This window comes from Boleophthalmus pectinirostris, unplaced genomic scaffold (genome assembly GCF_026225935.1).
Source record: "Boleophthalmus pectinirostris isolate CB_2022bp ecotype Guang Dong unplaced genomic scaffold, ASM2622593v1 HiC_scaffold_7, whole genome shotgun sequence".
Lineage (NCBI taxonomy): Eukaryota > Metazoa > Chordata > Actinopteri > Gobiiformes > Gobiidae > Boleophthalmus > Boleophthalmus pectinirostris.
This window is the reverse complement of record NW_026571473.1, coordinates 27,445,143-27,459,699: the sequence shown is the minus strand read 5'-3', so window position 1 is coordinate 27,459,699 and position 14,557 is coordinate 27,445,143. Positions and strand designations below refer to the sequence as shown.

The 14,557-nt window shown below is 39.5% G+C and overlaps 1 protein-coding gene across 1 annotated transcript in view; it reads right to left on the bottom strand.

Annotated features, from left to right (window-relative positions):
- Positions 1-13,834, bottom strand: part of btbd8 (BTB domain containing 8) — a 36,246-nt gene extending 22,412 nt beyond the window's left edge. The window contains 10 exon segments of the mRNA XM_055165080.1: positions 634-722; positions 3,491-3,587; positions 3,667-3,747; positions 4,451-4,540; positions 9,088-9,202; positions 9,454-9,578; positions 10,239-10,249; positions 10,251-10,419; positions 12,245-12,363; positions 13,532-13,834. Coding sequence (XP_055021055.1) covers positions 634-722; positions 3,491-3,587; positions 3,667-3,747; positions 4,451-4,540; positions 9,088-9,202; positions 9,454-9,578; positions 10,239-10,249; positions 10,251-10,419; positions 12,245-12,348 — 881 coding nt within the window. The 5' untranslated portion in view covers positions 12,349-12,363; positions 13,532-13,834.
- Between the last annotated feature and the right edge of the window lie 723 nt (positions 13,835-14,557).

The following is a 14,557-nucleotide window of genomic DNA, read 5'->3' as shown; positions in this document are numbered from 1 at the left end:
TAGGGAGTGCTGCATGTGTTTAGGACTAATGAAACAGTAAATGGACAAGCAATCACGGAAAGTCAACCATAAATGTGATGTTATCCCACTTAACAAGGGAATAGGACTAGAGGCTTTAATGCGCAGCTGATACAGTAAGTGGTGAACAGACACACTCTACTCTCTCATAAAGACTTCGTATCAACTTGATCAGCTACTGCAATACAGCACAAAATAATGGAGTGAGACTTGTATAAGACCTGCTAACCCTATAGTCTAGAGATCTTTATAACATACTGTATTTGGATCCAAATTTCTGATATTTCACTTGCATTAATTGAATCTATTATTATTGATTATTAGGGACAACATTTTTCATTTTGATTTAGTCTATAGAATTATTTGTGATTTGAGCAAAATTTGTCTTGCCCCAGTACAGATATACTGTATAAGCAGCATCTTTTGAACTCGGAACTTAAAATGAACTTCTGTTTTTTACATTATTAAGACGGTAAAACTCAGGGACAGTGCCTTTAATACATTAGCTTCTTGTGACATTGAATTAGCCAGTGAGATAACAGCCCTTATATATAAAGTTTGGTAGTTTGGTGGCTTCTATATCAGTCCCATCACTCTGCTTATATGTGCTCTTACCTCTTACACTGCAGGTTGAGGCTGTGAAGGCCTAAGGCATGGGTGAGGCACAGGCACTCAAGGACACCCTTCTGGACCCCTTCACTCGGCTGCACCAGAGACAATACAGAGATCATAAGATAAATGAGTTCAATGTTAGCTGTAAAATGAAGAACAAAGACCATATCATATTCTGAAAGAAAAACTGATGTGTTACTGACGTTTTCCCTGGTAACTATGAAACAATGTTTTTATAGCACTGAACCAAGCTGTAGTCACATAATTCAGTCTGTAATATTATAATAAATACGTATGAGATAAAGAGATAGTAGTGAATACAGGGATTTATTGTCAAGCTACTTAGAAGATTATTTTATCGGATTAAGTGATTTATTTTTGCTTTTGGTAGTAGTGCTGTTTTTTCGGAATATAAAGCACACTTAAAATCCTTTAATTTTCTCAAAAATCAACAGTGCACCTTATAATCCGGTGTGCCTTATGTATTATTTCTGGTTGTGCTTACTGACCTTGAACTGATTTTATGTGGTACACTCAAAAATCTGTCAGAATGTTTTAGTACGACTTTAGTAAGCTACCAAGCTGCACCGCTTGATGGATTGTTGGAGCATTACGACTACCGTAGTCAGGACTCGTGTCCTTTAGTCTGACAGAAGCTGAAAGCGTCAGTGCACAAGGAGCGAGCTGTTTTTTTCAGTGCTTATAGTTTATGCAAATGAGCCATGTGGTTTTAAGTTTTATTTCTGCAAAACGTAAACAAATGTGCACAAAGCTGCATTAAACACATTATTACTCAATGTATATTTGGGTCCTCCTCGTAGGAAATAAAAAAACAAACTTAAATTATCCACCCACATTCACATTCATAATACACATTCACCAAGACAGGGAGGCAACGCTGGGCGAATTACGTCACGATCTGCCAATGGATCATGGATGCCTAGGCTAAGGGATCAGTCTCAAGTGTCATTCGTTTATTTCGCTTACTGTGCCTTATAATCCGGTGCGCCTCATGTATGAAAATAGACGAGAAAATTCAACATTATTGATATTGCGCTTTTTAATTCGGTGCAGTTATAGTCTGAGAAATACAGTCCCTGACAAAAGTCTTGTCGCTTATCCATTTTGTAGAAACAAAAGCTTATAACCTGACTTTAAATTAATCGATTGGTTTTAGAAATGTCTCATATGAAAGCTAAAACCCTCCCAAATTATGCTCAATATACTAAAATAAATTTGCTTCACTGAAGAAAGATTGATCATTTAATGAACACAGAAAGGTCAGATTTTGGAAAGACAAAAGTCTTGTCGCCTTGTCATATGATGCACCCAATCCTAGATTACAGCCTCACCTGTGATCAGTTACTGATCAATCAATTAGTGGGTGTGTATAAAAAGAACCCCAGCACACCGGACCTTCACATCAACTGCAACTTGACCTCTGACAACATGCCTAAGATCCACCCTGAGACCAAAGCGTTAATTATCAAGAGGCTGAAGACCAGATCCACTGCTGAGGTGGCTGACACCTTCAATGTGTCTCAGCGTCAAGTACAAAGAATAAGAAAAAGATCTGAAATGACTGGAGATGTTTTTGACAAGCCCAGGTCCGGCAGACGCCGCAAGACAACTGCTCGGGAGGACCGTTTGTTGATTCAAAAATCCAAGGCCAGCCCCTTTTCCACTGCAGCAGAGCTCCACCAGGCCTGGTCACCTCAAGTCCCTGTGTCAACCACAACAGTTTGTAGAATTCTGTCTCGAAATGGCCTCCATGGTCGAATCAGTGCACAGAAACCAGCACTAAACAAAAGGCAATTAAAAAAACCGTGTGGCATTTGCCAAGGCCCACAGCCTGCTAAAAGGATGGACACTGGCAGAAGGTGGATTTCTCAGATGAATCCTCGGTTGAAATACATCACAGTTGCCACAAATATTGCAGGAGACCTACTGGAGCCCGCATGGATCCAAGATTCACCTAGAAAACAGTTAAGTTTGGTGGCGGAAAAATCCTGGTCTGGGGTTACATCCAGTATGGGGGTGTGCGAGACATTTGCAGGGTGGAAGGCAATATCAATAGCCTAAAATATAAAGAAGTATTAGCTACCTCTTACATTCCCAATCATAAAAGGGGTCAAATTTTGCAGCAGGATGGTGCTCCATCGCATACTGCTATCTCTACATCAAAGTTTCTCAAGGCGAAGAAGATCAAGGTGCTCCAGGACTGGCCAGCCCAGTCACCAGACATGAACATCATTGAGCATGTCTGGGGTAAAATGAAAGAGGAAGCATGGAAGGCAAAACCAAAGAATCTTGATGAACTCTGGGAGGCATGTAAGACTGCTTTCTTTGCTATTCCTGATGACTTCATCAACAAATTGTATGAATCATTGTCGAACCGCATGGATGCAGTCCTTCAAGCTCATGGAAGTCATACAAGATATGAAATATGGATCTCACAGCACCACTACTTAATTCACTGACGTTATGCAACATATTTTTGTATTTGAAGTAAATTATTTGCTCAATTTTCTGTAGGCGACAAAACTTTTGTCTTGCCAAAATCTGACCTTTCTGTGTTCATTAAATGATCAATCTTTCTTCAGTGAAGCAAATTTATTTTAGTATACTGAGCATAATTTGGGAGGGTTTTAGCTTTCATATGAGACATTTCTAAAACCAATCGATTAATTTAAAGTCAGGTTATAAGCTTTTGTTTCTACAAAATGGATAAGCGACAAGACTTTTGTCAGGTACTGTATAGTACTTGTATAACCACATAATATTTAAATTATATACTGATTTCATTATCAGAATAAAACATACATCTATGATAATGTGTTATACATTAGGTTTGTCTGACCTTGGGGAAGAAGCGGCAGTAATCTCTGATCAGAACCATGTCCACCACATCTTTAAGTCCGTCCAGCCCCAACATGTCCGCCGCCAGCGTCACCTGACTGTGGCCAGAGAACAGAGATTAGAAAGGGTCAGATGTGTGATAATAATACACTTTGGCAAAATTTAAACTCTTTTTACCTGGCACTGGCCCCTGATGGTAAATCCACAATAGCCCCGTACATAAACTGTAGCAGTATCTCCATCTCTTCAGGCCCCAAGCTATAAAAGAGTTTAAGTGATACGTAAACAAACAATGCAATTAGACCAGAGCAGAAACATTTAAGGCCCTGTGCCCATTTTTTATAGAAATTTCTAAATGTGTCTTGCCTCAGTACAAATATAAGCAGCTCTTGAGGTCAAACTATGTCTCCTGCATCTCTCAGAGCTACAGTTTTGTTGGTGGTTTAGAGGAAGGAAACTCATTTATGCGGCACATTTGACATTTTCACTATTTTCATGATTAAAATCGGTGTGTTTCATATTCACTTGGCACAAGAAGTGGTTTAACGAAGACTTTTAATATCACAGCCATGATTTAACCATTATTTTTATTTAACCATATCGAATCGATTTGAAATATATCGTATCACATCGAAAGTGCACTATATTGACATATGTATCGTATCGTGGCCTGTGTATCGAGGTATCTATTGTAGCAGCAACTTCTTAATGATACCCAGATGATTTAATAATCAGTGCCTTTAATCTCATAATAAACCATAATATTGATGGTTGTCTTTGCTGCATCATTCTATTTGATGGCTGCTGGTTGGAGATCGTCTAAATGTAAACAAATATAAATGATTTCACTTATCCTGTGAGATAGGGGGAAGTGGATAAAATCAGTAAAGTTACATCACTCTGGCCAGTCCAAAGTCAACCCGTTATGTATATTTAATGCTAAACAGATCCCGGTGCTTACCCCTGCAGTGTGATGCATTGCCGAGAGCTCTCCATCCAGCTCCCACTCAGCATGGCCCGGAAGTACTGAGATCGTGCACACAGAATTGCCCTAAAACATTAAATGGAAAGAAATTATAAAACCTTGGACCACTCTTAGGTCGTTTTCACACCGCTAGTTCGATTATTTGGTCCGCACCAGGCAATAAAATTGTTATTATGTAGCAAATACACTCCAGTGTGGTCCGCTTTCACACCGGCAAACAAACCAAAACTGGTTCGATTCACGTGTCTCTGTTTCCCCGGTAAAACAGCGATACTCCAGTTATCAACACTGACGTTCCTGTCAATACCACGGGCCGTCCTCATCTCAAATTATCACCATGAACTTATAAAACAACAACATGTAGAACTTTGTACAAACTCATCGCATCAGCCCAGAGTTCGGGTAACAGCAGCAGCCAACAGTGCTCAAAGTAGCGCGCAGCTCCTCAGGACGGGGCTGGGGTCTGGTCCTTGGTCTTCTGTTACAAGCTCGTTGGTCAGATGGTCCGGAGGCTTCATCCTCCATGTGCTGGTTCCAAACGGTGGCGAGCAAGACCAGTGCGCAATGACTGGGTCTGAGCGGGTACGTTCCGTCGTCTGCGCGCTGGTTCTGTGCGGGAAAGCGAGAATGCGCTGTGGACTACAGGTCCAGGCGCGCTGCTCCTGTCCTCCGCGCTCAAGAACCACGGCTGGTTCCGAGGTGGTGCAGCATCCGGACAGAAGCGTGAGTCCAGTTTGGTTTGTCATATGTTGTTCTGAGCGTCCGTCCTTGGCGCATTTGGTTCTTCCCGGGGAAAGGGCTTCCTCAGGTCGAGGCTCCCCGCTCCAGCTCCTCTGAGCCCGGACTGAACCGGAGCTGCCCCCGCTGGTTCGGGACTCTGGTTTGGATCTAGTCCGACTGTATTTCTCACACTAGGCTAAAAGCAGGGACTTTTTTAAGTTGTATCAATTGAATGGGCGATTGCCTATTGCCATAAAATTATTTGGTTAATTAAAGCCTAAAATAACAAATGTTGGTTGCTGCGTGATCACGGGGAACACCGGGACTTCTCTGTGCGTGTAGGTCCCGAACAGGGGTACGCACCCCCAATTTTTACTCACTCTGGAGCCACACGTTCGCACGTTCTTGCTCTGATCTTCGTGTATTACGTTCTCAGTAATGGCCATTGTTGGTAAATGATTCGAAAATGAATCGCGTCTGCATCTTGACAACAATCTGTTACTGCGCTGGAGTCGTACAGCGCGTCATTTCAGGCAGAGGAGACGCGTGTCCCTCCCATGATGCATTTCGAATAGTCCGTTTGTCCATACTGTCTATGGTTTGGACCCGGGTTCGCGTTCACACCAGAGGAACCGCACCAAAGTTGGTCATTTGGTGCGGATTCAAGCGAACCGAGACCACCTCTTTTTTGCGGTCTCGGTCCGCTTGATTTGGTTTGGGTCCAAGTCCGATTGACGCTTTCACACCAACGCAAACGAACCGAACTAACCACTTCTGGTTCGAATGGACCGTTTGGTGCGCACCAAATACTGTCGGTGTGAAAACACCCTTAGATGAACGAGGGATTACAGGATGTATAAAACAAATATTTTAAAATGAGATTGAACTTTTTACACCCCATGCTAAAAGCTTATGTTGTTAGATTGACCAGACAGAGGTCAAACAGGGCTCTGGAGATTATATTTGTTAAGTGTTCAGTATTATAATAATAAACAGTAGGGTTGCCAAAAGTATAGAAATTCAGATACAAAATCCCTAGTTTTTAGTATTGTGACAAGCAGAGAGATCTAATCATTTGTTCATAATAATATCACAGTAGAACAAAATATAGGCCTACAGTATAATTATACATCATAAACTACAGTCTGTGTGTTATGGATTTTGGAGTTTGATTTCATCTAGACAATTTCCCCTTTAAAAATTAAAACACGTTAATTATCAGAGTGAGGCAAATGTCATGTCAGGAGATTTAAGAAATGTATTTTGCTGCCCACACATGACGCAATGTGAAGCGTAAGTTAATGTAATATCATTAAGATTACTCAACAGTTCCTCTTAATAAGGGAAAAAATAATGATTATGACTAAATGCTGACACAAAATCAAGTACTTGCAGATGTTAATTTGTTCCAGAGGGTGACATTTGCCAATTATAATCTTGAATAATCAAGCAGCCCTCATTCTAATGTTTAAAATAGCTACAAAAAGTGCCACACTGTCTAGTGGGTAAAGATGCCATTTTACATAAACTCACAGATGCAGCGGCACAAGTCAAACAAGTGATTTGATCTTTAGAGGAGTTTTTATAGCCCCACTCAGGTATAGTGCTATTTTTAGCCAACCTTTATCATTGAGGAGACATGAGACAGGAACTATATATAAAACGCTGTGCACTGTGCATAGGTGCCACCTTGACAAATAAAATGTAGACATGGCTGTTACTGCCCTGATCTAATATTAGATTATTGTGAGTCAATATTTCATGGGAAAGGCACTCTAAAGTGAAAGCAGCAGCAGCAGACTCCTCTAAAAGGCTGTCATACACATCACTGCAGCAGAGACTGAGAACCAGGCTCTGCTCTGACGTGGACCTCTGTGGACTCGAAGACAGGTCTCCATGGAAACTTGGTTCTGACAAATTGCTGCTGGATAGGTCAACATCCAGTTTAGGGGTGGGCAGTATGGTACTAGAAATTAGAGCCCGACCGATATATCGGTTGACCGATATTATCGGCTGATATGGGCAACTTTAGGCATATCGGCTATCGGCCGATATGCTTGCTGATAGGGGCCGATATTTCACGTGGGCATGTTATACCTCGTTATAAAGCTTAGACTCTCTACATTCTGTTCATTTAATCCAATTTACAGACAGATAAATGTCCTAATATGTGGCTCCACATCAGTATTTATCTACGGAGTCATTTGTCTGTGTGTGTCCGTACTGTCCCTGAACACACCACAGAGTCGCGTCACTCACGTGTGTTTGTTTACACCTGCAGACACAGATCCAAACACTGAGATGATATTCTTTTTACGGACAATCGGTTTGAGTCTGGATTAAAAGGACATTTATTAGTGCAGATTTGTGATGTGAGGAGGAGCCTGTATGAGCGGTGAGTGTTGGAAATATGTTGACTCTGAAGCTAGTTTTTGTCATTTGTTATGGGTTAGCTGCTGTAGCTCCCGCACATAAACAGACTGTTTTCTATTGGTCTGTTCTAAAGTGACTATATTAGCCGTATATTTGCTACTGGACCTGCACTGATATGTAAATGAGCTGTGAACAGACGTGTGAATTATGACATTTGCGCATATAATTAATTACCACGGCTAAAGGCTAATAGCGCTACTTTCTTTACTAGTTATGGGTCCGTCGCGAACGAAATGACTCTTAGAACCGGCTCTTTGAAGGGAACGACGGGAGCCTGATCCTTATTGGGAGCCTTGTTTTCTCTTTCTCTCATTTCTCTTCACGCCGCGTGATACGTGGTTTGACAGCGGCAGCGGCTAAAAACGAAACTTTGAGAAATTTACGTGTACGTAGGATTAAAAAAAAATAAAATAAAAAAACTAGCATATTTGACTGTAGTTTAGCATAAAATAAATAAGTCCCGGTTTTGTCCTTTTTCAGTCCTGGTTTAGACCTGGTTCAGTCCTGATTCAGTCCTGCTTGCAACAAAACAATCTGAAGAGCCACTTGGGAGCCAAAAGAACCAGTAGCTTTTAGTGAGCCGAGCCAAAAGAGCCGGTTCTCTAAAAAGAACTGGAATACCCATCACTAGTGTCTAGAATGTGATGCAAAAATGCCATTAAGTCAACCTACTGTCTGTAAATATGATGTAAAGAGGCAGAATAACAATAAATGTTGCCTAAATAAACCCAATTTAAAATCCACCAGAGCCAAACCTAAGTTTTTTAAACAATTCAACATTTACAGTGAATTTTTACATCACTAAATATATTGGCGATTATATCGGCTATCGGCAGCGCCAACTCCCATTATATCGGTTTCATATCGGCCACAGCAAAATCCATATTGGTCGGGCTCTACTAGAAATCATTATTTTTTATTAAGGTGCTATATTGTACCACATTTATGAACATGTCTACTGACTGTTGTGAGCTTTAAGCCATGTTACAATGATGTTACCACATCAAAAACATACCTGGAGTTAGGTTTTGTTTCATTTACAAATGTTTGAGTAATCCTGGTTTATTAGTCTGTCTACATCTCCAAAGATCAAAATTCTCTGTTCCACCTTGTGATGTTATGAAGCTCCTTTCACCTTTTGTTCAGTAGAGATTGGTCATTGGTCATCCAAATTATTCTATTGAAGGTGCATGGAGTTTAGTGGAGCACTTCCTGTATTACCACAACACATCACAAGGTGGAACAGTGTTTTCAGTTTGAGAAAAGAACTCAGCTCAAATACACATGATTTGGGAGTTGAGTGTGTATTAATGAAACAAAAGACAACTAGGGGTATGCTTTTGGTGAGAAAACAATATTACAACATCGTGTAGACAACAGACAGACAATAGTGTAATAATTCAGAAAGTTTTTATGCTTCATTGTTTGGCTTATTTTGTTTGCATTAATTTGTGTATTACCTGTGGCAGGGGAAGAGCTGCTCAGAGACCTGAATGGTGATGTCACACTGCTCTCCTCGCTGATACAAACCCAACAGGTCGGCCCCAAGTCCTGAGGCTGGCTCCAGTCCACCGTCTGGACAGAGGGTCACAACAATTTGAGACATTTGTGCTAGTTTAATTTGGAGATGTGTTTTCATGTAAATTTACAAATCTTAAAAACTAGTCCATATTTTGCTCAGTAGTTTACAGCACCTTTTTCACTTTGGTCTAAGCAGACTCAATATTACTTACTTATAAAAATGTTTTTGTGCAATTGAGCCAGTAATTTTCCATCTGCAATAAACCATTTAAAAACAATTTAAAACCACGTGAGTTTGTCAATACCGGAGTTAGAGGAGCAGTGGAGGTCTGTAACATCTGGGGCAGCCCGTTCCACATCTGGGTTAGCCCGTTCCGCATCTGGGAGGATTTCCCCTGAGCGCATACTCTGCTCTGCTGTGTACACGCGCCTGTGGGCAATATGGGCTCATTTAGACCAACTGTTCATCACTAATTACGACAATTCTGTCATTACCAAAAGGATCAAATGTGTTGCATTTAGGACCACATCAGAATAAGAAACATATCATAGTTTCACGATTACTGTGAAAGCAAATATTTAACTAGTATTAAACTAGTCTGTGATGACAGAAATGCCAGGCATACTCATAATGATTAGCTTTATTCTATTTAACTGTTCAGTCCCTCTTTGATTACCAATTAGCCTGTTGCAAGCTTTGATTAGGTTATTTTTTGTCATTATTGGGAAAATTGGGTGTGTTGAATAAAGTAATCACATTTTATTTTGAAAATGGAAACACAATAATTAAATAATAAACACAACTTCTTTTTTATTTTGTTGACCACTCCTTGAAGATCTTAAAAAACACACCCTCTGTTTCTCAAGCAGTGAGCAAAGAGAGAATTAAACAGTTCGCAGATCACTCCTTTAATTAATCATGATTAATTAAATGATGCGTTAACACACTAATATTGCGCCAACCGTAATTTTCATAAAAAGCTGTCAAGACATTCATTCCAGGTGCATTCCCAAGCAGAGTGACATAATTACACACTCATTCACTGTTAAGATGTACACAAGACAATCATTTTTAAAACACATGCTCTACCTGATGAGTTCTCTTGAGCCCTGAGAGGTCCAGTCCCGGCACGTGGACTGTGGTGGGATCTTTGTGGGACTGTCCTTTCAGGAGCCGAGGCGCCCGGGCCAAAAGAACCGCTCTGTGTGCCTTGAGAGAACCAGCGCTTGTACACAGGGTAACATCAGTCTCCATCTCCTCCTGCAGCAGCCTGGGGACATACAACACTAGGGTTTTAGGTCAGCAATAATAAAGTCAGTGTCTATCTGAAACTAATTAGAAATCAAAATATTGACGTGCACTTTCACTGACACAATTACTGTAAAGCATAATAATAAAATAAATACCTTTCCCAATTATCTATATTGCAAATAAAGCAATACAGTCTACAAATCTATATTTAAAAGTGCATATTATTAAAATGTGTGCATCTATGGGGTTTAGATATAAAACTTAGTTAGTTGAACATATTTGTTTCATTTTTGTATTAGTTTCGCATTTTTTTTATTTCACTCTGCTCTCAAATGTTATTGCCGTTTTAAAATAACAACTATGAACTGAATCTAACAGAATATACATTTTAAATCAGTTCCAATATTTGTCACAGAAAAAATTCAACTCTGCAAGAAACCACATACCATAACATGATAAATCTACTGTGCCAAATGGATTGGATCTGATGACCTATTTCCTACTTCTTGGCTCTTCCTTATCATTAGCTCCTGCTTCAGTAGATAATCCTGGTGACCCGAAAGCACTCAGCTCCAGGCTACTGGGGCAAGACAAGTCCAAACACTGTCTATAATGTCTAAACTTTGGACACACTTTAGACCGCCTGACCTGATAAGATGTCTTGTAACTTGAAATAACACATTGCGTGCTCCATGTGAGCCAAAGAGCTTTAGAGGTTGGTTTAATATGGAAGAAATAAAAATTTAATACATATTTACAACAATAAGGGCCATTGGTTGCACAGCATACAGACATTTCGTAGGGTTCTTTATTGTTGGATAAAATGTGTTTTTTTTAATGTCCTAGCTGGCTCAGGTCATCCCCCCAAGCTGCAGCGGAAATGAGGGAAAATAGACAAGTAAGCATTCTTTCAGGAAGCAAAGCAATTTATCATGATTGTGACTTTATAGAGCCTACTAGTGGCTTAATGAAGCAACTGCAGACACAAGGTCAATTAGTGCAAGTCATTTTTGAGCTATGATGGCTTCTATACCACATTTATTAACACATCTATGAATGGTTGGTCATTTTATTACAGTTGCTTTGATTTGGTATTTCAATCCCCATTTTGTAGTTATAAAGCAGATTTTCTTTTCTTGTTGTGTGGGGGTAAGTCTTGGTTTCATTGTACAAATACCACATTTGAGCTACAGTGTATGCTCAATATATGCTCAAATAAAACTGGTGGAAAAGAATGAACAAAAAATTTATTTATGTGCTGCAAGATTAAAGGAAATCGCATTAAAATCACAATTTGAATGGCTGCAAATAGAAAATCTCAAAGGCTGCTGATTTTGATGTACCATAATTTCCTCCACAAACAAAATATCTTGTCTTATTCTGCATACAAACTACTAACCCTGAAGTTTAGATCTGCTCAAATATGTTCTGAAATACATGTCTTGTATTAGTTTGTCAGTTCATATTTCAATCTTTTGCCAGTTCTTCAGGACACGACAACAGAATCCTACTATCAAAAAATAGAACCAATGGCAAGTGCAAAGTTTGTCAGAAAATTTGCAATTAGTTACTGTTCCCAAATCGTTCAGCTCTAGAATAATAATTTTGGGCATACCTGTATTTATGTGTAATTATAATGTATGTGTACTTTCCTGACCTCGTAATACACTGTTACTAATAATACTGTTTTATAATGGAATGACTAGCTTATTATTTCAAAGTCCCAAGTCATCACCATAATACGCTTGCATAATGAAAACTAGAGGACTCTGGCTACTGACGTCAAGCATTTCCCTGACCAGTGCTTATCCCGTACATTGGGGAGCTCCTGTCAGACACTTCACCTGAGGAGATCTGCAGACAGCGCTGAAGAGAGACATCTCCTCAGCTGCTCTTTGAACCTCCGCTCTTTGGCATGGAACTCTCTCGCTGCCTCCGTGGTGAGCATGACTTCTTAAGGTCTCTAGGATAAACAAAAATGAAAAGAAATCATATTATGGAAGGATTGGGGGAAACAGAAAGCGATGATGCATAATAACTATTCTATTAAGGCTGCACAATGAAAATCTCAATTTATCAAATCCAAAAGCAGCAGTTATTTCGATTATAGAATGTACTCTGCAAAGAACAAAATATCCTGTATTTAATAGAAAAATCTTGTTGCACCTGCAGTTAAGTAGCCCCCTACAGACATGTTCTGAAATGCACAGGATTTCTGTAATATCAGTTCATATTTCACTTTTCTCTAAATGTTAACAGTCCCGGAATTGTTTACAATGTGCACTGCGAACAGAGACATGCTTTTTAACATCAAATCTAATCTCACTCACAATTAGATTTTTCCCCAAATCGTGTGGCCTGCTCTACTTAGCAAATATTATCCACAAAATTAAATAAAACTTACTTTGGTTTGATTTATCTACCCATGACTGTCCAAAATCAGAGGTGGCATCAACCCCAGAAAAAAATTGGTGGTGTATTATTATATGTATGTATTATTCATAAACAAACATAAACTTACATCCTACCCATTGCCACAGTCCACAACGTCTAATTATCAGTGACATATCTGACATCTGTGTGGTCAGCTCAGTGGGTAAGTAAATATAATACTTTTACTGTTGAAAAAACACATGGTGTAAGACCTGGAGCACACAGTTTGCTTTAGGACACAAAGGCTCTTTCATGAGAATCAAAGGACATGAAGATTCTCTGAAAAGTGAAAGTTGTGACAGTAACAATAGTTATGATCCTTCTGGACTAATCTGAAAATAAAATATGAAAAAAAAAAAAAAAAAAAAAAATGATGAGAAACGTGATCATAAGTTTCCCATTGGTGTCTGTTACATCTTTTTCCCAGGTGGGTCGCTGTTTTACAATACAACAATGAAAAACTGAAACGTGCTTATCTGATAAGCAACACCAGAGGGAAAGATCACATTTCTGAAACTATTTGACCTAAAACTGCATTGAATAGATATCTATACAAATACAGCTTAGGAAAAACAATAAGCAATACAATTATGGCTGCTACAGACATCACAATCGTCAGTTTTAGCACGGGCTGTGGCATAGAGGAACCCCTATTAAAATCAAACGCAATATTTCAGTGCTCTTACACGCATACCTACCAGGCCATTGGAAAAAGGCAAAGTTCGTCCTGATCCTGTTAATCCAAGTAAAAATATAATGCAACCACTCTCATTTTTTTGACAGTAGCTAGCATGCATCCTCCAACTGCCGACTAGCTACATTTGCTAACATTAAGAGCTTCTATTTTGACTGTCTGCGCAAAAATGACAAAAAATCTGTGTATCTGTGGTGTTGGATGAAAAGGTTGAAGTTGTAGAGGTTCTTCTTTAGCCTTTACAGAGGTGCTGACCCAGTGCCCGCTGTTGTTGACATCCTCCTCACGCCTTTCACCGCGCGCTGCCTCCAACTCAGCTCGGAGTCTACGGCGCATGCGCAGACTCCCAACAGCTCCCACGATCGCTTCAAGTGTGACTCGGAATATGTGGTACTTTGTATTTGATAAAGGCTTTTGTTTATCCAGCAAAATGGGCTTTCGTGCACAAAGCAAATTTTAATCGATTAACACTAATATAACCAAATGCGTCATTGAGTAACATTAGATAACAAGTACATTTTAATTTTCACTCAGTTGCACGACGCAGGATAGCAACGGTTACTTTAAAAACGTTCGCTTCAATTAGCACGTGAATGCAACAGTAAATTGGCACGTCCAGCTCATGACATCACTGTGTATCTGGTTGTATCACTTGGAAAATATATACGGTGACCAGACATTGGATTTATCCAAACCAGTGTCCCAGGTGTCCCCATTTTTGACCAATTTGATACCTACCAACGGTGAAGAGAAGAATAGATTGTAATGTGTGTAGGTAAAATCCAAAAATATCAGCTTAAAAACGACCAAAACACAAAGAAAATGTGACTATACTGACTCACATGCGTCATGAACGGTCTCTGCATAACCATTTTCCTGAACTATGCACTCATTTCACAATTGTATTATTACCAACCACCATAAACCAGGGTGTCCTTTTTGTTTATTTAGAAAATCTGGTCAGCCTAAAAATGTAGTTTTATACAAATATTTAGTTTTTAAATACATTTTATCTGTTTGTGTGTGAATA